This window comes from Melospiza melodia, chromosome 3, assembly GCF_035770615.1.
Source record: "Melospiza melodia melodia isolate bMelMel2 chromosome 3, bMelMel2.pri, whole genome shotgun sequence".
Lineage (NCBI taxonomy): Eukaryota > Metazoa > Chordata > Aves > Passeriformes > Passerellidae > Melospiza > Melospiza melodia.
Genome location: NC_086196.1, coordinates 103510701 through 103538485, shown reverse-complemented (window position 1 = coordinate 103538485; position 27785 = coordinate 103510701). Strand labels below are relative to the sequence as shown.

Genomic DNA, 27785 nt, shown 5'->3' with positions numbered 1-27785 from the left:
GTTGTGAGAGTCTCCTCTCCCCCACCCTCCACCCTCTGTGTTAGCCAGGGGGATCCTGGGGCCTTGCTGTCTGTCTCCACCCCCGGGGACCTGGGGAAGCACTGCTGTGCTTTGGCTGTGGCCTGCCTCTCTTGGGGCTGCTTATTTCTTTTTGAAGAGCTTGCGGAAGGAGCTCCGGAACCCCCCCTTGGGCTCGTGCCGCGGGTTGTGGTCGCTGAAGGATGTTTGCTCATTGTCATCCTTCTGGCAGAACCTGGTGTTGTCTTCTGCATGGAGCTCCTAAAAGGGAAAAGACAATTTAACCAGCATTTGCAACCTCACATTCTTGTTCCCTTCTCTCTATTTCTCTCTTTCTGTTCTAGGAGGGACCTGGTGGGTGAGGAGGTGCTGATAAGGCTGGGAAGCAACACTGGTACCTCTGCAGAGAGCTTGTTCCTGGTTCTAGGGCTGAGGCAGGGACAGAGAAATAGAAGGATAAGCATTGTTAGAGGGAACTGGAGCCTTTCTTGCTAAGCTTTTTGTTTAGAGGAAGCTCATTAGCTTCTTTTGCCAGTGAGGGAGCAAGCCAGCTTGGGCAGTTGGAAGAACTTCCCACCCTCTCCTTTCTCCCCTAGAGCAGGGAGGCATCAGGCTTTGGAGCAGTGAAATGTGAAAAACTCTTCTACTGGCTCTGCTGCTGCATGGTTTCATATCTCTGGGGCAAAAGGCTTCATTAGCACACGCACCTTGTGGTAAATGTGCCACTAAAAGAGCTGTCCCTCTTTTGGGAGAGTGCCAAGCTCCTCTCAGCAAGACTCTGGACAAGACCCTTTTCTCTAATTCTGCCCACCACTGCCATGGTGATTTCCTTTGCACTGGGGTGAGAACATGTCCTGCAGTTCTGGACAAGCTCCACATCTGCACCGGGCTGTGGGCCTTAGTTCTGTGCAGGTGAGTGCCAAAGAGCTCATCAGCCCCTTTCCCTGGGGTGCCTGTGTCCCTATGGCTCTCCCCTCTGCCTCATCTCCCCTGTTCAACCTTCTACCACCTCCTTCACTCACTAGGCTTTGCTTATTTTTTTTCTTTTCTTTTGAAGTTTCCTTGCTGCCTTTTCAGTCAGGCTGTTGGAACCTATCTCCCATCATCATCTGCATCTAAGCACCTCAGAGCACCCTTGGCCTCCTCTTCCTTGGCTGTGACAGCCCAAAGCTGACTCTGAACAGTCACTGCAAGCTACAGAAACATTGCTCCTGCAGGACCTGGTGTCCCTGAAAGGTTACAGAGCTCTGACATGTCCCACCTGAGGGACACAGAGTTTGGCATAGGTCTGTACAATCCAGGCAAAAAATACAGGTGAAACAAAACCTATGGACCAGATCCGTGGTGGTGTAAATGGGCTGAGCTTGGCCAAGTCATGCTGGTTTACACTGGCAGGACTTATCCAGCACTTACCCAGCACTCCTCACAGCAGGTGGAAAGGCACCTGTTTAACTGGGTGCCAACCACAGCACTAATTTTGAACAGCTTTATGTAAACTTTGTGACCTGCTCAGAACATTCACCTTGGGGGGGGGAAGCTCAGTGACAGTGGAGACACACAAGAGGCTACCTTGTCTCAAAGGTGTTCTAGCTCAGCCAGCTGTGCACCTCAACCCATGCTTTTCCCAGGGGAATATGTGTGTGAAAACGAGCAGTTGAGGTCTTGGAATATGTGGGCTTGAAAGCTGTTTTGGCATGTTCTACTCTAACTGTATCTCACATCTTTCTCCTGCTGCTGCTCCTGCTGCACCACCATGTGCCTCTTTTTTTTCCTCCTCCTATTTAAGCCTCCTTACTTCCAAAAAGCTCGGTTTTTCACCCGCTCCTCTCTGTGGGGGGAAGTAGCTCCTTTGGGAGCTTCGGGATGAGGCTGAGATCATGTGAGGCTGAACATTCCTGTCCTGCTTCTGCTGCAGACGGCTCCCACTGCTGCTCCGTGTGCTGTAGAGTCTGGTGCTCACGCCCTCCGCGCTGCGCGGCAGCTCCTTCAGGGACCTGCTCAGCTGCTTCCCTTTGCTGTGGAACATCTCACGCTTGTAGGTGCTGCTGCTCACGGGAGTGCAGCTCTTAGGCAGGGGCTGCAAGGCATGGTCTGTCCTCTCTGGTTCTGAGGTGAAGTTCACAGGCCTAAGGAAGCAAATATCTAAGCTGGACTCGGAAGAGGCCGGGGAGCAGTTCTCAAAGAGAGCAAGGTTTTGGAAGGTGTCGTCTTCGTAGGGGCCTGGCATGGTGAAAACCTCCCCAGGGTAGTCAAACTCTTCGTAGCTTGGTGCAAAGTTCCTGGCATCCTGCAGCAGCTCCACGGAGGTTCTGATGGCTCTCTCGGTGTTCCCCACCGCGTCAGCCGGCGGCGCTTCGTACTCCATTTCGGGGATCGATTGCAAGGGGGCTGTCAAGGCCTTGAGTTCCTGCTCTGTCAGCTGAGAAGAGGCAAGGATGTTCTCTGGCCTCTCGTGTTTTCTGCTTTCCATCTCCCAGTCAGGGGATTTTACAGCCTGGATGTTCTCCATCACTGTTGGTTGCGGTTTCTTCATCTGCGGCATCAAATGCCTTAGAAATAAAAAACAAAACAAAACAAAAAAACAGACAGAAGTGGAATACTAAAGGATGACAGACAGCATGACAAATTCCCCCCACCCCTTCACTCCCCCAGCCCTGTTGTGTTGATTTTATGGCCAAAAGGTACTCTCCTGTCTTGGAGAACAGTAACAGAGGTGTCTCTTACAGAAATGGCCTGGCTTGTTAGGAGGACCAAACTTGGAGAGACAGAACTGCTTATCCAGTAGCTTTGTCTGACTTTTGTATTCTACAGCATGAAATGAATAGAAACTGAGATGAGAAGGCAACTGCTCCATCTCTCTCCTGCTCATCTGCATTTTAGATTCTAACTTTCCTTCCCTTTCTGTAATGTAGGAGCTGTGCCTCACTTTCCTGTGGTCTGGTTGTCTTTTCAGGTGGACTGGGTTTCTCTCTTGGGTAAGGTGACTGTCCCCAAAATGTGTTAGGAGTATACTTGGAGGGCTCCTACCCTCCATGCATTCCAGCTGAGTCTTCAGCTCAGGAGCAATGTGGGGGTGGTGCCAGCTGAGGCTGCCAAGGTGGAGGCTGGAGCAATCTGTCTGTGAGAGGGGGGAGATTGGCTTGGGCAGTCTGGGGAGAAGGAGGCTAAGGACTGATCTGTAACACTGCTAACAGAGGGGGACTGGGAATGATGCAGCCAAACTCTTGTTAGTATCAAATGAGATAAGAAAGCACAATAGCCACAAGTTGCTGGCATAAGAATAAATGTAAGTCTAGAGTGCTTCTCTGATCATCATCTCATTTTGCACCTGTTAGGCTGGAAATGGCCAAAGGGGAACTGTATTAGGAGTGGCTGAGGGAACTTGGTCTGTTCAGCCTGGAGGAGACTGAGGAGAGACCTCACTGCAGTTACAGCTTCCTCATAAGGGACAGCAGAGGGGCAGGCACTGATCTCTTCTCTCTGGTGACCAGTGACAGGACCTGAGGGAATGGCTTGGAGTTGTGTCAGGGGAGGTTTAGGCTGGATATGAGGAAAAGTTTCTTCACCCAGGGGGTAGTTGGGCACTGAACAGGCTCCCCAGGGCAGTGGTCACAGCACCAGCCTGACAGGGCACAAAGGTCTCAGGCACACTCTGTGACTTTTGAGAATGGTTCTGTGCAGGGTCAGGAGTTGGACTCAATGATCCTTGTCCTTTCCAACTCAGAATATTTTGTGATTCTGTGAAGATTTCCAGGTAGCCCTTATCTGTCTTGACTTAGTCTTGCGTCTTTTTGAACCCATTTCATACTTGTATCTTGTGATAGCAAATCACATCATTCAGTTATGTGCTGTGTGGAAGAGTATTATTTTCCCTGCTCTGAGACTTTGGTCCTGTTTCCCAGCTCTTGTAATGTTGACAGTGAATACTGCAGAGTGTTATTGTGCACACCACTGTCAGGCCTAAACAAATTCACATCCTCCCTGACATGCTGCCTTAGCAGGCAGCCCTGGCTAGAGCTCTGAAACATCCCCTGCTTGTAAACCACACAGTAGGGGATATCAGGATGGAGCCAGCCCTTCATCTCTCTATCCATGGACAGGGAGTGGTTTTGGAAATTACAGCCTGTAGCTGCCCAGTGTCACTGGCATGCTGTGGGTGAGGAGAGAATTTTCAGCCTACTTTGAAAGCTGCCCACAAGGACAACAGGCTTACGGGGTGGTTGTGCCAGAGGAAGGTGCTGCTGGGAATGACTGGATGGCCTCTTCAGTGTGGATGCCACTGTCCCGCATTGATGCTGCACTGGGTGTTGGAGAAACCTCCTGGCTTGTGCACTGGGAGGTGAGACCTTTGTACAGCTTCACCAGGGATGACCTGAGGGAGGAGAAATCCATCGTCGGGCTAAGAAATAAGGCAGGGAATGAGCACGAGCGTGTAGAATCACAGAAAACAGGACTGGGAGGGACCTTAATATTCCTGTTCACCTCTGCCCACCCCAAGGAAGAGCCTGTTCCACCTAGTCTGCTCCAGCCAGCAGGGCATCCTGCTTTCTGTGGTGTTCTTAACACCTCTCCTGATTGCAGTCCCTCCCCAGCAATCTGCTCCAGCCCTTTACCACCCTCCATACTTGTAAGATTCCCTTGAAATTTGATCTTGTTCTACTCCTCAGGTAATCATCACAAAGAGCAAAGGCAACCAGATTCTGATTTTTACTAAAAGCCTTGATTTCAAGGAATTATTCTGAACTACAACTTGAGAATCTACATTCAAGTTAATTTCCATCACAGTTAAACAGGTTATGGGAGACTTTTATTTCTCCTACCTCCTTCCCCAGAAAAATAAAATAACATCATTCTTTTGGAGTCTCAGCCCATAAGGGAAACAGTCCTCACCCTCGCCAGGGCCTGGAGCTGCCAGAGCTAAATTCCCATGTGTTTTCCCACTGGGGAGTGACTTTGCCACCAGCTTAAGGAATAAAGTTATTCCATGAAACATGTGGCTTTATTTAGAAGGACTTAGAAGTGGTTTTTCTTTTGCTCTCAGAGTTAGGCAGAAGGGCCCACCCCAAGTCTGACCTCAGTTTGGAGGGCAAATAGTGGTTCTTCTCCAGCATTTGGATGCAAAGGGCTTTGTTTTATTTCAACAGAGCAATGTGCCTGTTGATCTTGCCTGGACCTAAACCCCCTATTTGCCAGGCTTTCCCCACCCCTCCTTTCCCTGGTGACAGAGACAATGAGTAGATGTTGTGCTTACTTCTTCAGCTTTTTCCTCTTCTGTATCAGCAGGTCTTCATTGCACTGGAAGAGGAGGCTGTAGTGTGAGATGAAAACGCGGAGGCGCTGCACGCACACCAGCAGCAGGTAATAGTCAGGGTGCTCTTGCTCCGTGAACTTCAGGACATTCTGAGGCACAGAGGAGAGCAGGCTGTTGGGAGGCTGTCCTGACCCTTTCTGGGGAGAAGGCACTACTGGAACCATGGATTAGGGCTCTGGAGTGCTCATGGCAGTGCCCTGGGGAAGATTTGCTAGGCACCATGAGTTGCTGAGGGACTTGGATGGGGCCTGCCTCCCACTAGCCCAGTGCAATTGCACAAGGAACCACTGTAAATTTAATCACAGAATGGGTGGGGGATGCACTGGTTGAGTTTAGCTTAGGGGGAATAAACCAATGTTTTGATTTTCTAGGGTTTGCTTTCTGTGTATTCGCCTTATCTGAAATGTTTCAGTACAATTCAGATAAGCCTTCTGTGAACCAGAACTCTTTTTATCAGCCATCTCTCTGTAGGACAGGTTGTTGGGCCCTAGGAGCCCTCTCAGATGTGTCCCATCTCTGACCTCCTGTTTTCCCAGAGCAGCAGACAGCAGAGCCTTTGGCTTCCCAGGGGACAAAAGCTGTTTCTGTCAGGCCAATTGGAGAAACTCACAAATATAAGCAAGCCTCATGTGAAAAAGATGAAACTTAAACTATTGTTAGCTGGCTTTCCCTTCAGAAGTTTGTTGGTTTTTTTTTTCTTCAAAGAACCTGCTGAGTTTGTCAGGTCTCTGTACCTGTACAGGCCCAAATACCAGCTCTGAGTCAAAAGTCATCTGATGTGATTAGAGCTCAACAGCACAGTTTCCATCCTGGGGCCCTACCTGTAGATGAATAAGGTATTCAGGGATTCGCTGGACTATATGAAAGAACAGAATGTAGAGATCAGACTTGATTTCTTCTTCTACCTGAAATAGAGAAAGTGACTTAAGAGACTTTTCCACCCATAAAACACAATTCCTTCCAGATGGTTCTGTGGTTTAATGAGTAGTTGTGCTGTAAGGAGTTACAACAGTTCACAGGGGCACACCAAGCATTTAGGCTGGGGATTATCTACTAGGGACACTCAGCCTAGTAAAGTAGGGGGGCACGTTAAAAGTGCATTAGTTAAGTTTCAGTGAAACTCCAAGAAAAGTGTGCTCAGAATGAAGTTCTTAGTTTAGGCTCAAATTAATTGAACAAAATGGGATTGACTTCTAAATTAAAATATATTGGAGACAAGCAAATGGGGTTAGGTTACTGCACTTTAAACTACCTTTATATTTAACTTTCTAAGTTTAAATCAAGAATCCAGACCCAAATAGATGAAGCTGAAAGTGAAGACTCTTTTCTCTCTAAAGGAATCAATCCCTCTGTTTGGGTGAGTCCTCCATTTTCCAGGAGACAGTTCCTGGAAAAGATCTGGATAGCATGTTCATAGGCAAGCTTTTGGGAGGTTTAATCTGAGACATTGTTTCCTGGCAGAGCAGAAAAGCTGCTTTGGTTTCAGACAGTGAGGAAAGTGTCAAAGCTGCCTTTTGTAGGTGCCAGTCAGCCATGGCAACCTCCAGGAAACACAACAAGTGGATTGGCAGGAGAGTCCTATCATGGGCAGGCATAACAGGAGAGATCCAGGCTTGCATGTTGCCATTACATGCTGGGAAGAAGGCAGGATGTTTACCTCCTTCAGGATCACCACGTGGATCAGAGAGATGCATTCTGGCAGGTCCCTCAGGTAAGCAACGTAGTAGTCCAGAAAATTATTCTAAAAAAAAAAAGAAAAAGAACACACAAATTTAACAGAGGCTTTTGCTCACAGAGCCAGCCAAACAGTTAATACCCCACTATCACTGCTGGAAGGCCACCAGTGCAGCAGAGCTGCTGTTTCACTCCTTCAGGGCTTGGAACTTCTCAGGAAAGTCTGTTTTATAAAATGTGTTCAGCTGTTGAGCACAGTGTGTAAAGCTTTACTGCAGGTGGGGAGGGGTAGAGAGGCTGGGCAGTAAAAAGCTCTTCTTATCTAAGATTGTTAAAATTTATAAAGTATCATATGAGTTTTTACACATCCCTGCTGCTCACCAGGGCAACAGAAGTGAATGCAAGAAATCATGTGGGCCTCTGCCTGCCCACCTGCTTGTCAGAACTCTGAGCAAGGTGTATTGGGGCAGGGGAGCATCAGAACCCCCCTCTTTTCACACCCTCACTGGAAATACAGCCATTCAAGGTGTCAAGGCTCATGTGTGGCTCCTGCAAGCAGGTCTGGGTCTCATGTAGCTTATGGAGCTGTGCTATGGGGCTGCTGGCCCACAGGTGGGTCTGGCATGTGGGATCCCTGAACACCAGAGGGGCTGCCATGCCCCAGGACTGTCCTCCAAGGGGGTTTCTGAAAGGCCTTTCCCTTCAGGCCACAGCTGCACAGCACAGCCCCTCTTTTCAAGGTGTCTTGGTCCACCTGCACCTCAATAAAATGTCATAAAACATGACAGAAGATTCTGGAGAGGTCTTTACCATACCTCATCATTTGTCAGCTTCAGAAAGATGTCTCCTAGGATCCCTTGTCGTGGCCAGCTCAGGACTCTCTCCTGGAGAGCGTGCAGTAAATCCACGTGCTGCTGCACCAGGAACCGCAAAGAGTTGGGGAAAAAGCTGATGGGAGACCAAACCAGACTGGTTACTCAGAGCAAAACCTCATCCCTAATAAGTGAAATCTGCTGGGGTGGGCATTTCTGAGTGGCCAGCACAGCCTTGCACGTGTAAGATTGACTGCACTATTATTGCTACAATAGCACAGGTGTTACTGACTCCTGTGGCTGGAGCCCTGGCTGCACTGGGGGGGTCTTGTTTTGGCTGCTGTGTACATGCAATGTACATGCATATCTCCAGCTGGCCATTAATGAAGTGTTTTTAAAGCTCCTTAGGCTTTCCTTGCAATGCCTTGAGTAGCTGACCAGAATTAGCAGCACTAAAAAGCCCCAGGCAATACTGCAGTGGCTGATGATGCAGGACCATGGCCCTGAGGCACTGAGAGCTTGGAGGAGAGCTCCCCAACTTTCTGTCTTGTCTCATTTGTCAGGCCCTTTCACAAGACAACCCACTGGTGCAGAGCTGGTCAAAATGTGCTACTGCCTTTCTGCCACTTCACATTGATTTTACCCAGAATCAGAAAGAAGATGGTGGACAAGATGCAAGGGACAGGTAGGAATGTCTTTAATGACTGCAAAAACCTCCCAGTGCCTCCAGTTTTCAACTAGAAATAAACTAAGTGTTCAAAGATCTCTGTGTGGATGTAAGAAAAGTTTGTGAGGTGATAATGCAGAAGTAATATCGACTGAAGAAAACTCCCCAAAAGACAGAGAGCACATTACATCAAATACCTTCTCTCTTTGGTGCTTCTTTTCACATCTGGCCCTTGCAGTGTGGCCTTGATCTTCAGGATGAGGGAAAGGTTGATGACATACTTCCTTTCTGACTCCAGCAGCTCCAAGGCGATGTTCTGCCTTTTGGCTTCCAGAAGACAAGGGTTAAGTTTTAAAATAAGAAAATACTGACCTCAAGGACAGCTGCATGTTAGACTGGTGAGGGGATCATGAAAGGAGAAGCTTTTTTAAAAATTATATCAATGCCTCATCTTTTTCTGTGTTATTTACCCAAAATGTAAAACTCCACCCTGATGCTACAGTATGCCCCAGCCATGACCAGTGCCTCAGTTTGCTGAGAAAGCTCCAATGCAGATGTATTTCCCCCTATGAATACAAAATTTTCTAAGAATAACAAAACAAGCAATCAAGGGCAAAACAACTCATATCAGGGTTTCCCATGCTGCAGAAACCCTGCAGAATGAGAGTATTTTTCACCCACTTAAGCAGCTACTCTGCTGCAATCCCATCAGTACTCTGAACCTGGCAGGTCTTGGAAAGGAGAAGGGCTGTCCTGGGTACAGAGTGGTTCTGTCAGTCACACAGCCCAGCAAATACTCCAGAGGTCCTGGAGTGTGAGGCCGTGAGAGATTCCCCCCAGCAGCAGAAACTGGCCTGTGTGTCTCCTCCATGGATGCTAATCACCAGCCAGCTCACACCAGCTTTGAGCCTCTCTAGCCAGAGTTTTCTACTCCTTACCAGCCAAAGAGGGTTCCAATATTATGTTGTCTGCTGAGCTGTATCTGCTTTGGCCCATGTCCTTCCCTCTCTCTGGTTGCTCTTTGGAAATGTATTCATCTCCCCAGTCCTTGGTGTCCTTGGGCTGCTTCCACACTGTTGATGGCAGATGCATTTTTGACTGTCCCTCTGTTGCCAGGGAAGGCTTGAGGCTGTCATCTGTCTCTATGGCTGCTCCTGCAATGACAGACAGCTCTATGGACTCTGACATCTCAGCATCTCTCTGACAGGTTATGCTGCAGCAAGCAGCTGTGTTCCCATCCATTTGAGGCACTGGAAGGTGAATTTGGAGCATTCTTTGTGCTTCACAAGGGCTGTAGCCTTGTGGAGTTAATTTACAAAGGAAGTGCAGTTGGTGAGCTCTTCAGCAGAACAAGGTTTGCACTCTGCCAACGTTTATTTTCAAGCCAAATAAGATCCAAAATTAGACATATGTTAGAGAAGCAGAAACACCTTCTCTTCCCAAGTGGGAAAAGTGGTGCTCTCACTATTCTTTGTCACATCAGGAAGCTTCAATTCTTCCTTTCTGCAAAAGCACTTAGAATCTGAGAAAGCAACAGCAGAAAGGCTTTCTCTGCCAAATCCTTGGCACTGACCACCAGAGACACTTCAGGGACACAGGTTTGCCCTCATATCTCAACTGCAAGTAGGAAAATGGAGGTACAGGGCAGAGTGAAAGACATCCCTGTGAAATGCCTTCCCTGAAAGCATTTCTTCAGAGCAATAAAGGCAGCACTCTAATAGAATCATTGTCTTGCTGTCTTTTGATGCTTGATATTTTATTACCTGGGCCTGCTATGACCTTCACACCTCCTTCTCCCATGGGCATGATCCTGGTGTCAGACACTGTTGAGGAACAAAGGGAACTTTAGCAACAGAAGGCAACTGTAGAGCTTGCTTCTTCCTGCCAAGCCCTGTCAGTAGGGCAAAATCCTCCAATCTTTCAGAGTTTTGCTATGAAAACATCCCTGTTGGACTCTCCTGTAAGGAGGATCTTTTCTGCTGGGCTCTTGTCACAAGTCTGTGTTTCAGACTTGTGTAGCCCCAGACTTGCTTCAGTCTGTGTAGCCCCTGCAGACAGATAATGTGGGGTCCCTGCTGTGCCCAGTGCTGTGTGACTGCAGAGGAATGTGAGCAGTCTTGGCTTCTCCTGGCATGCAGGTGCAGCTTGGTAGAGGATACTCCTGATACACAGAACAAAGAGGATGGAGACCTGACAAAGAGACAGGACTGATGTTTTGAGTGGAAAGGAGCTAATTGAAGAGCAGAGGGATGAGACTGGAAAGAAAGGAGCAGTGGAGAAGTGAGTGAGAAAGGTGATTGTGCAAGAGGGATGTGAGGGAGAGGGCTGACATGCCACCTCAGAGCATGGGGCAGAGGAGGGCTATGATTGACAGGTTCTGAGTGAAACAGAGTAGAAAACAGCACATGGTTTTCATCTAATCTCTGCCTTTGTTGACATTTTTAATGAATATGTTTTTATTGTCTTCCTATGTGAACAGCAAGAGAGTGATAGACCAACTTAGACCCCCAGGCTTAATTATAGAACCAAAGGCTCTGGTCCATCTCCTTTTCTTTTGATTCCAACTTCCATGTGTTTGGCAGTTGACAGTGTTTTCTTCATCAAGGTGTGATCCTCCTTCCTGTGCCCTGCTCCCTCACACAGAAACAAAACCAGAATTTTTATCAAGAGCCCCCATTTGGTTCTGTATCAGTGCCACTGGCACTACAGAATGAAGATTCAGCCTGTATCCCTCTCCTTGGAGGAAGCAAGAAATGGATGTTGAGACAGTGTTTGCAAAGCAAATACTTCCTGAACCCAGGTTACCCCAGTGATCTTTTTCTGAATTATTTTCCTGAGGAAGGCACTGCATTTGCCTATTCTGTTTCTTACCTTTTTCATAAGTGACATTGTGTAAAAGACTTGTAAAATCTTCATTGATCAGCACAGGTTCTGGGAGGTTGATGGATCGGAACGGGCTGCCCTGGAGAGGTGTTGGCACTGTCTGTGACCCGTGGTCATCCTTCTGTGCTCTCCTGTACAAACACAAAGAATGAGGTGCTTGGAAAGTCTGAATGCTACAGGTGAAGCTCCTACACTACATTTGTGGCCAACAGTGTCAGAAATAGGACAACTCTAGCAGAGACCAGGAAAGGAGCTGGCTTTGATGGAATTGGCAGTTCATGAACAATGTTCTGGAAATAACTTCCACTGGCTACAGGAGAAGGTTATTTCAGATCTATTATTTTGCAGAGCATATTTCATCTAATTAAATAGCTTAATTAGCTGAGGGGCTAGCCTAGATTTGCAAAGTGTTTGCATCAAGGCAGCTGTATAGACTCACGATCAAAACTCTGTTTTCAGAAGAAGGCTAATTAGGACCAAGCTGGACAAGTGTCTGCTTCATCACAGCATCAGTGTGAGCACATTCCCTGACTCTGCTCAGAGAAGAAAAGGCTGGTGACAGGAAAGCAGAGCAGGAGCCCATTGAGTCCTGCTCCCACTGTACCATCAGGAGCCCATTGAGTCCTGCAAGCCTGGAAGGGGAAATTGAAGTGCTGTTGTCTGAATGGTGGAGGCTTCTGACTTTTAACAGCCCCAGCATGTCTTTAGTGGGTCTCTGTTCTGCCAGGCCCTGGTTCTCCAGGGAGCTGCTGGGGGCTGTTTTTCTGTTGGAATCACAGTGAGGTGTTAGCATTTTCCTTCTGTCTTTGCTCTGTGGGGTGTGTGTCTTGGAGTCTGGGGTGAACTGAAGCATTTCTAGTCATAAACAGTGTTGATACACACTTCCAGCCAGGAAAAAAAAATTAAGAAATTATGCTCTACAGAAAGGAACAAAATGGACACCACTGCTAATTAGCATTTTCAGGACCCTGGAGTTTGGGCCCTTACTTAGCTTTCATTTTCCGTGATTCCCGCCGCTTCTCTTGCTGCAGCTGCTCAATTTTCTGTTGCATTTCCTCCTGCTTGGCACTGATTTCTTCAATCATTGATTTTGCATCGCTGAGCTCCTCCTGAGAAACAGGCAAAAGCACAGCATTCCCATCAACCCTACGTGGCACAGCTCTGAGTGCTGGCTGGTGTGCACAGAAGGTGCTGCAGGGTGCTCTGGGGAGTGGCTCTGTGATTAGACACTCCTCCTTTGCAAGGCCAGCATGTGTAACACCTGCTGTGCACAATGTGGTGATCCTTAATCCTACAGGCCACTCACCCAAGCCAGCATAGAGCCCCATGATCAAGGCACTGGTGGGACATGAGACTCAGGGCTTCATCCACCACCAGCTGAAAGCACTGGGAGGACTCCTGCCCTTAATGACATTTGGAGGTGGGCCTTAGGGAGCACATTTCCCTCTGCAGTTTTCCAGCATGTGTATTCACATGTTGCACCTGGTTGAGATTCCAGTGTGAGCACTCACATGTATAAGCTTTTGCCAATCAGGTCATGGATCTGCCCTTTTAGCCTGGTTTCCTAAGGAAATGAGGCCCTCCATATCTTCCCTGTCCATCCTCCCTCAAGCAGTTTCAGCCAAGCCTTACTCAGATGTAGAGCTCTGATGCATGAAGTTCCTGCAGGTTCCATGAGTGTGAGCAGCAGGATTGAGGAGAAATACTCAAGAGTTTCATGGAAACCAAAGGATTTCCCCCAGGCAAGGAGGTGACTTTAGTGGGAGCTCAGTGTTTGAATAGCCAACATGGGCATGAGGCAGAGGGAGAGCAGCCTTCGCCCCTTCTGTTGCTTGCATAATTCTTTGTGTCTGCATTTTAAATCCCCTTTTCCCCTATGACAATGTCCTGGGTAAGCCTCTGTCTGGTTGCTCTGAGACCTCTCCCATGTGCCCTTGCCCTTTTTGTTGTTTTCCTTGCTCATCTGGCACCGAGGGCTCCTCTTGCCTGGTGCCATCTGTCTCCTTGTCACAGGGTTAGTAATGGACTTTGTCAGTAAGCAGCCCTCTTTAGCTTCACAAGGTTTTATTGACTCAGCAAACCCCCCTGGGGAAAATTTGGAATAAAAACTATAAACAAGTTCCTCTGCCTGCCTCATCATCCACTTTCTGCATGGAGACACTGGCTGGTCTAAAGTGTACATCAAGCCTTCTTGCTAGGCTGTCTCTCCAGCCCTTTGTCTTTATCCTCTTGGGCCAGATCAAACCAGGCTGCACTTCCTCCCAGCCATGTGGAAATGCAACTTCAAAAAGCTTTAGGGTTTTATGTTAATTTGCTGCTCCCCAGTGGCTTTGGTTCCTGCAGGAAATGCAGGAGACCCGACCCAAGGAGAGGTGCGGGACAGTGGCCCAGCAGTAGCCTGTGAGCAGGCCATAAATCCATGGCACGTGCAGCCTTTGTGCCCAGACTGCTTTGTGCCCTCAGCACTGCCTCATGGCCAGTCAAGAAGGCTAAATGGGCCAGAGTGTGGGATACTTGTGAGTTGGAGCAGTGAGGGGACACCCAAAGCCAAAGGAAGGACCCCAGGTGTATCCAAAACAATTGCTCACTCATTTTCTTTGCAAACAGGGAGCATTGATGGAGGCAGGGGAATGCTTCCCTGTGCCAGGCAAGCTCACGTGGAAAGCATGCAGCCCCCCACAGGTCACACTCCTACCTTGAACGTGTTGAGGGAGTTCTTCATCTCGGCCACCTTCTCTTCCATGGCACAGCGGCAGCTCTTGACCTTCTCCTCCAGGGCATACTCTCCATGCTGGATGCGTGACAGCTCCTGCATTGCTTCTGTGAAACCAGCCTTCAGCTCAGAGGCCAATGCCTGCAACTACAGCAACCACAAACAGGGGGGTTCAGTCCCTCCTCCCAGGATCAGGTGTTTGTGTCCCCGAGGGTCACAAAGGCTGGGTGTAACCCATCCTGTAAGGTGCTGTCCTCTTTCTCCTCCTCCTTTCATGGCTGGGAAACATGGGGAGAGGTTTGGCCCCTGCTGCAGTTTTGGTACAGAGTAGGAAGTGTTTGTCTTGGGCAATCAATGTGCCCTTTTTCAGACTTTTTTAAAAAAAACTTTTTTGAGTTTTTCCAGGCTCCCTGGCAGTTTGCAGCCTGTCAGCCTGTAGTAGGAGAGGACAGTCTGAAACATGCCAAGAAGGTTTGCAATAACAGCAGCCAGATTATTAATCTCCAAAGCAGCTGAGCAATCAAGAACGTGTCCGGTTTTGAGCAAGTCCTCCTCCCACGCGTGGGGCTGGAATTCTCCACACACAGATCTAGCCCCTCGCTCTCCAAGGGCTGTGGAGAAGCTCTGTCCTTTGCCATGGGCTCTTTCCATGGAAGGAGGCAGCTCTAACTTGTGCTGGGGAGGGAACAGGAGGTTTTCCCCTGGCATACAGTGACACTGTGCCCACTCTCTCTGTTTTCTGTCCCTAGATGCCCTGTGCTCACCACCTAAGCTGGAGGCAGGCAGTGATAGCTGGGTGAAGCAGGAGATGGACCGGGGCAAGCCAGGCTGGCAGAGCAAGCAGACAAGGCGGGTGTGGAGGTGGGCAGTGAGGGGGATCAGCAGCTGGCACAGAGCAGGGAATTCCCTCTGGGAGCAGCTGGGGCTGGTGAGCCTGACTCTGCCCCAGTGCTGTGAGCGAGGCTCGTGCTGCCTGCACAAAGCCCTCAGCGAGGTCGCGGCCCAAGGCGCTTCGGCACAGAGGTTTTTACCTTTACAACAGAAATGCGGCCTAACATCTGGTTATAAACTGAGTCCAAAACGGGAGCACTGCTGGTAAGCGGAGAGCCACCCCGGGAACTCAGGCGCTTGAGTCCTGCAAATGGAGCAGAGATGGCTTCCGATACCTCGGGGCACTGGCACGCACCAGCCTCCTCTGGTCAAGGCTGGCAGTGTCTTTCCAGAGGATGTCTGCCTGCCATCCCCAGCACTCACCCCACAGCCCCCACTCTGAGCCTGGACACACATTTCCAGAGTGCCTGGGTAGGAGGAGCGGGACTGACAGGAACCACAGGCACTGGGACCATGCAGAGGGGAGCAGGAGGCTGAGGACATCTTCCTTCATCAGGATGAAACCCTGAGTCCCCAGGCCAGCTGGAGCTCCAGACTCCTTGGCTGAACACTTTCCCCCTCCCCTCCTGGTCACAGTGTCAACCCTGTGACCTGTGCATGTAGTCTGAAGGGTCAGAGGGGCTGCTTAGGGCAGACAATGACCACACTGCTTCTGATATCTCAGCCCAGATGGTCGTGGCATCATCAGACATCCTAACATATGTGCCTGGAGAAGGGGGAGGAAGGGAGGGTTATAAAGTACTGTGACTGTGCAAAATGTTAATATTCCCATCCCTGCTCGCAGGTGCTTAAGGACAGACTTTGCCCCTGAGCTGACCTGGCCAAGGCACAGTCTGTCTGCCAGCCTGCATCAGGGCTGGGCATCACACACTGCCCTCCAAGTGACAAGGGTTCATTTGCAAGATCTGTCCTTTCCAACTGGAATATGCTATTCCATTCTAACCTATGCTATCCATTTTAGAAATCTGCTTCAGGATGGAGGTATCACAGCCCCAAGTCTTGCTAGCAGTGGAGCAGTCCTTAGAGCTGGCCCTGGAGATAACATGGTCTGGGGAGAATAAGCTGAGAATGAAATGTTTCTGCCTACAAGCCTGGCCATCTCCTTCTCAGATGCTTCCAGAAAGGGGGTAAACTACACAGATCCTTTGAAGGGTATTGGGGTGGGAATCATTGCTGATCTTGAGGTTTCAGAGTAAGAAAAGCTGCAGAGCATCAGCAAAAGTGGACCACTGCAGAGAATTTGGTGTCCATGTGTTCTGAAACACTCTATGAAAGCAGAGTTCAGCCAATAAAAGGAAGGACTTGGATTAGAGCCTGGATGAAATATCCTCTGCATCTGAGAGCAGACAGTGACCTGTTATTTTGGTATTTGCTTTTGGCCAATCTCTGCTTTTGTGGTGACAGTGCTAGCTTAGTTTCTTTGTGTGTCCATCTCAGTGCTCCAGAGCCCAGCCTGAGTCTGTCCTGCCCCATATATCCTTCCTCAGCCCCATGCAGCTTGCAGTGGCTGTTTCAGACACTGAAATGCATCCTTGTGTTGCTGCTTGAGGGATGAATGCAGCCAGAAACACCACCAGCCACAGCTGAAACCCTGAGCAGGTCAGGGTTAGCATAGAGGGAAATACATTCTTGTTGCATTGGATGCAGAGTTGATCCAAAATCAAGTGAAGTGATACAGGAACAGCACATTATCTTTAAACTCTTGCCAAGCATGGTGTAGCTATGGATTTTAGTTAGAGCTCATTTCTAAAAGCAAGCTGTAGAAAACCATCCTTTAATCCCATAAACTGTTAGAACAGATGGAAGCCACTGAGGTATCAGGCCCTGCCCATGTCTTGGCCAAGTGACAGGGCTCTGTCTCCACAGGGATGGCCTATGCCTACAGGACCAGAGAGGTACTTCACAGGTTTGTGACCCTCTGGAGGTCAAGCCAACTCTGTGTTTCCAAAGTTTCTAAGTGCAACACACACCAAAAAAGACAGATTGTGTAATACAGCAACAGTTAAACCATAATGTGTTGCCCTGGCTCACTTATTCATGGGACTAAAGATGTAATTTAACATTTAAGTTGTGGAATTTAAGAAACAATAACTTAAATTGAACTAATGCCTAGAGGATAAATGAATCTGCATAGTCACAGGGAGTCCTTCAAATCTGTCCAACAGCTGTTCAAAAAAAGCATTTAGGCATCTAAATAATTTAGTACCAGGTACAGACTTCATCTGCCTTTGGACTGTGGCCCTCAAACCTGACAAAGCAGAGCAGTGAGGTATCCAGTGCCTTGTGTTTGTAGGTATGTCTTTCTTGGGCCCCATGACTCCTATTTCACCTGCTGCCCTGATGATTTTCAGCTCTGTGTGGAAAAGCCATGCTGTTCACAAAGGGTGCGCAGGACTGATGCTGCGTCCTGGAGCCGAGGCAGCAAAACTGCAGAGTCTCCCCTCTCTCTCTTGGTGGGTGCCAGCAATTTGAGACATTAGTAAAATATAACAACAGGCAGCCTAAAGATTTGTTCAGGCTTTGAGGCAGCCCAGGGAGGATAGTTCTGCACAGCAGATGGGGATGGTTTATGGAAGGAGGGAGTGGGATGGAAAGAGGACAGCAGAGCCTTGATGAGCTGGGCCACTGTCCTGGCTGCCACTGAAGGGATGGGAGGGAGCCCTGCCTTCTCTGAGCAGCTGTGTCCCCACAGGTTCTCCCAGCACTGGCCAGGCTGTCCAGGGCCCTGATTCCACAGGGATGGCCATTTGCACCTGCACCCGTGGCAGCTGCCTCAGTCCTACACTAGAACAGGACCTGCTGTCTGGGACCTTGAGCTGGAGCCTGTCAAAGGCAGTAGAAAACAGGCTCATGATACAGAAATACTGCACAGAACAATTCTGCTGTTATAAATATATCCTTGAAAAGAGTAGAACCTTCTGTGGCCATGAAGGAGTACTGTCTGTGGTGCTTCCCCAGCTTATCCACTGTCCAGCACTGCACATCTTTTGGGGCTGCTCTGAAGAAGTAAACAGACATTGTATCTCAAAAGAGGGCTGCCTGAGGACACTGCATGAAACCAATCAGGCACAAAATCCAGTGTTTGACACAAGCCCCGGATCTGATTTTTCACAGTTGCATGATGTGTGCTTTTACCAGGAAACAACTAATTTTTAGAACAGCTACTAACTCCTGTGCTTAAGGGCAGCACTCCTACAGCCAAGCATTAGGAAGGCTTGCAGGGCCTTACAGCAGGAGAGCAGCAGAGCTGCAGTGGTTTACAGTGGTAAAGAAGCTGGTCCTAGGAGTATATCCAGCATATGTATTCCTAGGCAAGGATGGTAGGCATACAGTCAGAGCAGCAAAGTACAGAAGAGAAGGATGACTTAAAGGGAGCTGCAAGTACCCATCAGCCCGTGCTCCACATCTGTGCAGTCCCTTTTGGTAACTGCATCCTCCAGAGGGCCTTTGCTGAAGCAGAAGGGAGGAGCCAGCTGGTGACTGACATGTAAGGACTCAGGAAGGTATCCACATGTCAGCTGGAAAACAACATGTGTGCTTGGTGTTTCCAGCACACAGTCCATGTGCATGTTGGATGCACTGTGCTGGACCCCTGGAGCTCTCTGGATGGGAAAAGAGGATGAGATGACAGAAGTGCTGGGTAGCTCATGGAAAGCAGTGCCTTCTCCACTTGCCATGGTGCACTTGCAAGCAATTATGGACATTAATGTTGCAATGGTGGCAAGAGAGGTCTCAAATAGTCTGATTTCCACTTCAGGGGTATGTTTCCTCTCTCAGATTACGGTTCCATATTGAACCAGACCAGGGATTAAACTGCTTAAAACTCTGTCACATTTCCTGCAGACTGGAAATGAGTAGGAAACATCACTATGGAAAGGCTGAAACTGCATCTTGCAGGACGGATATTCCTTGGGCTGTGGTCATAGACAACCTTACAGCATCTATGGTGTCCAATTGCAGCAAAAATGTTAGCCCAAAGACAAGGCACAGAGCTCAGGAGGAACTGATCACCAGGGTTTCTAGCTGGGAGGCCAGACAAAGACATGCAGAAAGACTCAACACTCTGGCTGCTCTGGATTATCAGGCAAGAGCACTCCATGGTCTGAGGAGCTGGGAGGCTGCCAGGATAACCCAAAGCCCCACAGAAGACTTGGCCCCAGCTGCGTAAGACACCCCTGCCCCATGTCAGTCAACAGATCATTGCTCCTGGGACAGTTCAGCAGGTTTGCTGAAAGCTCATCAAAGCTCAGTCATGAAATCTCCCCCCAGCCCAGTGAATTGACATTCTCTAGTTGGTGCTAATGATGTCAGCTGCTTAATTAGCTGAGCTCACAAATCACCTGTCTAAATACAACTGGTTGTGAGCAGAGAAATTTTACTGAAAGGTATTTTAACATGAGGCCCAAGATGTATGGTATTTATTCATGCAGTGTGCACGTTTTGGTCACCATGTTTCTTGTAAATGCCTACATTTTTCCTTCAACTTAATTTAGCTTTTAACTACTGTTTATATATTAGTAACTCTTTAAACTTTTGGAGTTATTTAGGGCATTTTGCTCATCTTTACCTGGGAAATCTGTGTTGCAGGGGTACTCACAGGCACACTTTCAGTCCCTCCTGTGGGAATAAAGAACTTCAGTCAATTAAAATGACTTATAATGGCTGCTATTAATAACTGGAACAGAGGGTTTGAAGTCCCTCTTGAGGAACAAATCAGTTTTAAAGGACTCAAGTCTCACTTTAGGAGGTCTGAACACCATATCTTTTGTAAAATAAACTGCAATTATAAAATGGGAATGACTCACCTAAATTCAGATGTTAAATTCACCTTATTTGCTGTCCTTTGTCTGGCCAGAGTTGATCCATGCAAGGAAGTGAGAAAGCTTGTATGTGCAATTAGGACTAAATTGCTCCCAGAACTACACTGTGAAGTGTAGTTCTGTGTACCAGCCTTGATAACACTATTTTTGGGTTTTGTTTTTTTTTTTGTCCTAAAGCATTACTGATCTGTTTCTCTACTGAAACAGTCAGATTTGTCCTCTACTATATCTGTACGTATTTCTATCACCTCCACAAAAGGCAAAATACCTTATCTATATATTTTAAATTTTATTTTGTCACAATGCAATCCAAGCAGTAATGATGTCTTTTCTAACCTCCCAAAAGTACACCTTTTCATTGGTTTTGTCATTCCTGGGGTTTGTGGTATGGTGTTCCCAGCTGATCTTGTAAAACTTAACATTGCTGAAACAGACTTAGCTGATGGAAGAGATTATATCTATTTTGCAGAAGTATTTGGACACTGCAGAGACATTATCTCTAGGCATTAATCCTAGAATCATGGAATCATTTGAGTTGGAAGGGACCTTTTAGAGGTCATGTAGTCCAACTGTCTTGTGCAGAGACCTTCAGTTGTCCAACAGAAATCACCTCTGGCTGTGCTGCCATTGCCCTTTGAGGCAATTGCAGTCCAATGGCCTTGGTGTTATTCCCTCCATCAGGCTGGATCTCACTCACAGAAAACACCATGCTACTCTTGTTCCTCATTCCCCTTGGGAATGCCACTTCACCAGATGGGTTTTCTCTTGCCTCCAAGTGTTTGCCTCACTCATCTCTGCTAAGTCACAGACATGACCAATAACCCCATGCCCAACTCCAGGGGAAGCCAAGCTCCTTCTTTCCATGCTGGCTACAGATGCTTGGTGCTTTTCCAACCTGGGCCTTTAAGACCACGGAAATCCAGTCCTGCAGAGGCTGGAGAAGCATGCAGAGAGAACTCTGCACAGTCAGCCAGTGGAAAGTTGAAGCCTGGAAGTCAGAGCTATACAAGGCATAGCTCCATTCTGATTTTCTTTACCCCTGAGGGGGAATGTGGGTTACCAGCAAGGACACCTATGAAATGGCCCTGTTCTGGTCTCCAGGATTTGTCCTGATTCAGAGGAACTTGAGCAAATTCCCCCATGAATTGCAGAAGGGAGAGACAGAGAGGCTGTGTGCTCCTCTCTGCCCATGTGCCACTTCCTGCCTGTGTTCATGGCTCTCTCAGCTGTGGGGCTGAGTTGCTGGGTCAGACACTGAGCCTCTAGGGAATATCCTCTCATGCTCCCTCCTAGGAAAACAAGAAGCAGCAGGCTGACTGGGAGAAGTGACTATGACGGCAAACTGCCAGCTGTTTGGGGTCAGAACTCATCAGCCAGCCTGCACCAAGTCCCACATTTCAATTTTTAAATTACAGGTTGTTTCCATCTTCAGCTTTGGCCTGTCTGGTTCTTTTTTTCATATTTTCTCTGCAACCACATGAATTAGGAACTGACCTTTGGCCAGAAGTTTCTCCTGATGCCTGGAGCTGGGGCTGTGTCTACAGTGACTCTCCTGAATCATGGAAACTGAGGCCCATGCCAGGTCTGTTGGGCTCCTGCTGTGGGATAGCAAGGACTGACTCAAAGAGAGCAAGAGGACAAGTTTCTGAATTAATAGTACAACACAAACCAGGTGCTGGCAGGACAAGGAGATGCTGTTTTTACAACATGGGTGGGTGTATTGAGTGCAGAGCTCTGTGAAGGACGGGAGGTGTCAGGTAGAAGCATAGCACAGCAAAGAAGAGCCTTCTCAAATTTTCTTTGGGTGTCTTTCAATCTGATACAGAGGGCCTGAGCCATGTCCTGCAGAGATCTGTAGGGATCTTTCATGTGGATTTGATTGTGCATCAGTCTGTAATGTCCTTGGATTTACTAAAAGTGAGGAATTGCTCCTGAGTGAAACCAGAATTGGGGAGAGGACCACTGCTACTGTGACTTTACTTCCACCTTTGCCATGAGCACTCTTTGAATGTACCCAGTCAAAACCCAGATAATTTCTATAAAGTCACTGCAAAGAGCTGAAGCAGAGGAAGCTCCTCACAGTCTCACTGTGGGAAACAAGGGACTTTGTGCATCTCCCAGTTTCTGCACTGAACATCTGCAGCCCATGAGGGCATAACAATTAATTGGAAAAAATCCCTGAGATAATTTCCTTTTCAGCCTGCTGTAGTGTAAGGCCCTAGGTACATAGACCTAATTTCATCAAATTAGAATAATCATCATAATAATAGAGAAATTAACTTTTCTGATAACTATGCCATGAATAGTGGCACCACCAAGCACCTTTTAAGAGGGAAAGAGGTGGTCCAGTCTCCCTCCTGAGCTGACAGCTGTGGACACTCCTAGAGCTGCTCCCCCTGCTCACAGTTCCAAGAGTTCCTCACCATACAGACACAGTGCCTCTGAGGTGGCAAGGCAAAGCACAATGCAAGGGGTTTGGGGTGGAAAGCAAGCACCACATTCCTCTGAAAGAAGTCAGTAACCACTAAAACCTTGGATTTGAGCTTTTCAGACTTTCTAGAATGCAGCCAGCCTTACAAGGACTGATTGCATGCAAGCAATGTGGCCTGGATACATCTTGGTGCTTGCAAGACTGGGATTGGTGCAGATATCTGTGTTGTGGCACCAATATGAACAAGAACCCCTCTCTACAAAGCACATGGGGGAGAGAAGCAGATCCTCATCACAGCACCCTCATGTAAAACACAGCTTTGGACAGCCAGAAGTCTCTCTACATCCTAAGGCAGAAGTGGGGCACGAGGCAAGAAAAGGATGACTTCCCACATTGGACATTACATATGCCACAGGAGTATTTTCCAGAGAGGAGAGGGAAATGGTTCTAAAATAAGAAATAAAAATGTCAACCCCCAGATATTTCTAAGAACTGAAAGTACTGAACATTTGCCACGGTTGAGAGGTGCTCTCAGGGGCCTGGCCGGTGGCCAGCAGACAGCTCCTATGAGAGCATGTTTCTCTCTTGCTGTCTTTCATTCTAGCAAGAAGTGAAATAAGAGGCTGCTTTACCTTCGTGTTTGTTTGTGTCCATGGCTGCTATGGGGAGTGCGTCCTCGCAGGGACTCGTGTCCTCACTCGGGAGGGCTCTGGCTGGTCACTGGGAACATCCCATGGCTTACAGCTGCCCACATGGGAGCCCTGGGCTGGGGCTGATCTGAACCCTGAGTGCAGAAAACGCAGAAAGGGTTTATTGAGCAGAGCTGCTCAAAGTTCAGGCAACAGAGAAAGGAGGAGGGATTTGAAACAGAATGAAGCATCCTAAAGATCTGTTTGGGTTCACAGAGTGGATGCTGGTACAAACACTTCCCTCCCAGCCCAAGGCCATTTGTGCTTCCATGGACAGGTGACTAAAAGGTTCTATGTAGTCCCACAGAGACTGTTTTCTCAGCAAAGTACTTCCTGTATGAACACTGAATCAAAATATGCTCTAGTTTGAACAGCACATGAACACCTTGCACAGGTGTTCTGCATCCAAGAGTCAGCTTTTTGCTAGGCAACCAGTCACCCAAAATCTGCTTCAGACCTGTGTTTGGGCCACAGAAATACTGCCTTCAGAATGCTGCTGCACAGTTTCTGCCAGCACTTTAGGAGGCACTTGTCCTGCTGGACCTGCGCTCTCTGTCCGCAGCCTCCCTGACTGGGAGACACAGGAGTGCTGCAAGGCACCTCAGCGTGCAGAGGTGTGGCCTCTGTGGCAGCCAGGGACAACAGGGCATGATGCTGTGCCCAAGCCAATCCCATGGTAAAAAACATTGTTTTTTGGTATTAGGTTATTCCAGAGAATGACAAGATTGCGAGTTGTTTTTAAAGTAGCTAAATCTCTCTAGAAGTTTTGAGGACCAGGTATTTAAGTCTGTGTCTCTGAGCAAAACAGACTGACAAGTTCAACTTCACTAGCAAAGTTGTTAAAACTTTGGTCCCAATTTAAATTCGTCAGCACCACAGAAAATTCCTGAGACTGGGCTGTTGAACTAGGACCAGTGTGCTTAACAGAGAACTGTTAAGTTCTGTTAGTTTAAAAATTCAGAAACTGTTAGTTTTAAAATTCAGAATTGCTTTTGCAATGCTGGGGGAAGAGGAACAAGTAGGAAAGACAAAACAGATATGTAAGAAACATGAACCTCCTCTGTTTTCACTGAAAACAAAGAAAACAGCATTTTGCTGGAAATTAATTGATTTCATTTTTGCATATTTTTGCCTATTCTGTTAAGGACATGTTTAAGCACAGTCTGTGTCCTCTGCAGAGCTCAGGAGTGAGTCTTCGAAACTGGGACACTGGGGATGCCACCATCCCCTCCTGCTCCAGACAAACCAGGAGTTTTGCTATCTGACTGCACTGTAAAGTAGGTTGACCTTGGTTAAGTGGGTCCAGAAAATCTTATCTGTTTTACCAGAGTAACTGTCTTTGTGTGTCCTCTATCTGCAGCCTGCAATTTCCTGAGTTACCCCTTGGTTCTTTGTTATGTTAAATAATTGCATTAACATTGGCTACTTTCCAGAATTTAGGGCTCACTGCTGTACCTGGTGAATGTGTAAACATTGCCTCTCTCTCCCTGGTTCTCCTGAATTGCTGAATATTGGAAGCAAAACTAATCAGTCCTTCCTCATCACTGGAACAGAACCTGAGCCTTGCCCTGGTTTGCAGTGAAGGTTTGTCCTCTGTTCCCCCCAGCTGTGGCTGGGGAAGCTGTTAAGATTGTCCTCACCAGGGACAGGATTTCAGGGAGCCTGAGCTGGCTGAACAGTGTCTGGCTTGTGCCTAAAGGGTGCAAAAATGGGTTGGAGAATAGGATTGGTATTTGGCCCTAAGACCCTGGATGGGGGCTGCTTGGTCAAACCATGCCTCTGCTGGCAGTGGACAAGTCCCAAACTCACAACAGAATCAAGGGGAGCAGGAGCCCTGGCATGGCTCTAGTTCAGCTTCCTGCTCAAATCAAGAGTAATGTCAAATTTCCTCAGGACTCAGTCCAGCTCTGGTCTGGACAGTTCCCACACTGGAGTCCTCACAGCCTCTCTGGGCCCTCCAGTACCCTGAAGAAGAATATTTTTCCTTACATCCAGTCAGGGTTTCCCTTAGCTGCAGCTTGTACCCAGTGCCTTTCACTGTGCACTTCTGGGAAGATTCTGAACTCCATCTTTTACAGCCCCCTTGAGGCAGTTAAAAGCTGGAGAGGATCCCACCCTTTGTGTTTTTGTCTCAGTCCTGAGCAAGTCCCTCCCTCTACACACAGACATGATTCCCTGTACACATCAGCAGCAAGTGCAAGCCCTCCATGAAGCTCCTTTCCCAAACCACTACCAGGCCTCCAGCTGTGGCAAATCCAAGGTTTGTCTGACATGCCAGCCACCACAGGGTAGTTCCCTCATCAACAAGGAGATGTTATGGCTCCTCTGCAAGCTCTCCACTGGCCAGGCTCAGTACCCAGCCACAGGGAGCCATTCCCAGGCAGTCTTGGCCTCCCTTTCAAGCCCAGGTCCCCTGCTTTAGGGACAAGAAAAGGCAAAGATGTGATTGTTTCTTCAGAGCTGAGCACTAAAACTCATTTACACTCCTGCAGTTCTCATCTAGTCAGAATAATATCTCCAGAGTAAAGCCCAGAGAATAGTTTGAAGGTGTTAAAGCCACCAGATTTCCTCCATCATGGCAAAAAGATGTATTTTCCCCTTTTGTTTCTATCTCCCCTCCAGCAGCCAAATCTGATGGAACCAAAGAACTTCTGCTGTTTGTGACTGCCATGCTGCTGGTGGCCAGCAAAGATCCCTGCCCTGGTGCCTTGCACGAGCAGCTGGCACTGCAACCAGCCTGTCAACAGAGCCTGGGCCAGCACCCACTTCCCATGAGATCCCGGAGGGATGGATGGATGGATGGATGGATGGATGGATGGATGGATGGATGGATGGATGGATGGATGGATGGATGGATGGATGGATGGATGGATGGATGGATGGATGGATGGATGGATGGATGGATGGATGGATGAGGTCCCAGTGAGTTGTGCCCTTGAGGCAGCACAGCAGTGGGGTTCCTGCACAAGCCATGCACGGTGCAGAGAGGGGAGGCAGCTCCTGCAGCCCGAACTGCAACTGTGTGACTGTGCTCCCCCTGCCAGCACTCCCCCCACATGGAATGGCACAGCTGGGGGAGAGAATCAGCTGTGCAGAGGATCACAGATCAAAAACACTGAGGGATACACCAAGCTTCAGCATGCAAGCAGGCAGGGTTCAGTAAAGCATTCACAGCCTAGCTTGGAGCAGAACTGTTACTGTTTGCCTGGCTTCCTGCCTCATTCTGCTTCTGAAATCATGACATGGGTAGCAGTGCAGGAATCCATGTGCACTTTTGCTGCTTCAGTTATTAAGCATCCACAGTTTTCCTAAATAAATGCTTGGGATCTTCCTGGTGACTGTGTCAATGCTGCTGGCTGAGATTGCTGGCTGTTTTAAATATCCCACTTGGAGAACAACCCCCAGTCCTCTAAAGAGAACAAAAAATCAGTTATTTACTCTCATCATTCTTGCACTTTTTGTCCAACTAACTCCAATGCAGCTGTCATCCAAATAAGTCAATTCAGCATGATAATTCAATTTAGCTTGTAAATGGTGAGAGAAAAAAAAGCCTTTTTAAACTGTTTTAGAAACCTCACTATAGAAGCTAGAACTCCATTCAGAATCTATGAAGAAATCAGCTGAAAATAACTGTGGGCACTGAAGATGCAAAACACTTTAAATATCATTTTATGTGTAGCACACACAATATAATTAGTTATGGCTCTAGCTTTATCCATAATATGAAAATGGCATAACTAACCCCACTCTTCATCCCAAGCTGAGTATATTTTAAACTTACCCCAGGCTAGCTGAAGATCCTTCAGCACTGGTGGTTGCTAGAGTTGGGAATTAGCAGTGAGCAAGAAAGGAGAGAGAGAGAGAGAGAGAGAGAGAGAGAGAGAGAGAGAGAGAGAGAGAGAGAGAGAGCAATGGTGGCTTGACGTTTCCCAGGATGGGACTGTCACATGCTAATCACTGATTTGAGATGCAAGCATAACAAAAACCTTCTAATTATATAATCTTCGGGTCACATCCTCATGTGCCCATGCGAAAACCAGGACTGTGCACTTGGAGGAAGGCGTTGCAGAATTTCTGACTTTTTAATTAGCACTGCACAGGGCTGGGGAGGGAGGGAGGGCGAGGAGCCCTGGGAAGTGACGGCAGCGGCAGCGGGGCCATGTGGGGCCATGTGGGGCCGTGCTCTGGCTGCTGTGGCCCTGCTGCTTTGCCAGGCTCAGGACCTCCTGTGGCACCCAAAAAAGACAACTTCCAATTGGGGACAGGGAAATGGGACCAGGTCCTCCCTGCCTGTTGGCACCCTGGCTTTCCTAGGGATGCCAGGGCCAAGAAGGCGCAGGGGCCAAGGGCAAGGCTGCCAAAGTAGCCATGGCAGGGGAGCAGCAACACGAACCAGCACTTGAGTATTTTCTGTTTCTTGCTAGATGATGAAAAACTTTCTTTTGAGTAAAAATAATTAAGGGCTTGGAGGGAGCAGCAGCCTCCCCTCCACACCTGCTCAGTTTCTTCCCTAAGGAGGATCAGCCCTTCACTGGAGGGCTCTTTGCTCCAAAGGGAGCATGTGGAGAATGCAAGTAGGGCTGCCAGGGCAGTGCTTGGGCCAGTCCACCGAGCTACTCTGAAGCATAAGAACAGGGAGACATAAAGGAGGAGGCACAGTAACAAAAGGCAGACTAATTTCTCCCTGAAAGGCAAAGATCTGCTTCAAAGATACCCTCCAGGCAGAAAATGTGAAATGTGAAACTGCACAGCCTAAATCAGTATAATTGCTGTGCAGCTGAGATAAATGTGGAGTCCTAGCAAAGGAGCTGAAAGGACAGGCTCCTAAATTAACAGAAGCTCTCTGGCAGATGCTGCTACCTATGAAGTCAAGGTC

The 27785-nt window shown here is 48.2% G+C and overlaps 2 protein-coding genes across 2 annotated transcripts in view; one reads left to right on the top strand and one right to left on the bottom strand.

Moving 5' to 3' along the window:
- Positions 1 to 66: 66 nt before the first annotated feature.
- On the bottom strand, positions 67 to 22874 carry ARHGEF33 (Rho guanine nucleotide exchange factor 33). Its single transcript, XM_063152414.1, has 15 exons — positions 22853 to 22874; positions 19537 to 19586; positions 14061 to 14225; positions 12353 to 12474; positions 11354 to 11496; positions 10246 to 10305; positions 9421 to 9636; positions 8680 to 8809; positions 7819 to 7951; positions 6987 to 7070; positions 6151 to 6234; positions 5270 to 5418; positions 4232 to 4417; positions 1814 to 2567; positions 67 to 279 (listed from the first exon to the last, which is right to left on the bottom strand). Exons 1-15 carry the CDS (start codon positions 22872 to 22874, stop codon positions 142 to 144), a joined length of 2436 nt encoding a protein of 811 aa, XP_063008484.1. The 3' UTR covers positions 67 to 141.
- Positions 21351 to 27785, top strand: part of DHX57 (DExH-box helicase 57) — a 23654-nt gene continuing 17219 nt past the window's right edge. The window contains exon 1 of the mRNA XM_063152409.1: positions 21351 to 21371. Coding sequence (XP_063008479.1) covers positions 21365 to 21371 — 7 coding nt within the window. The 5' untranslated portion in view covers positions 21351 to 21364. The remainder of the gene's footprint in view (positions 21372 to 27785) is intronic.

Coding starts and splice junctions, on each gene's coding strand:
- ARHGEF33 (XM_063152414.1), bottom strand. CDS start 22,874: ATGGACACAAACAAACACGAAG. Junction 7,071..7,818: donor TGAAGCTGACAAATGATGAG/GTATGGTAAAGA, acceptor TTTTTTTTTTAG/AATAATTTTCTGGACTACTA. Junction 5,419..6,150: donor AATACCTTATTCATCTACAG/GTAGGGCCCCAG, acceptor TCTGTGCCTCAG/AATGTCCTGAAGTTCACGGA.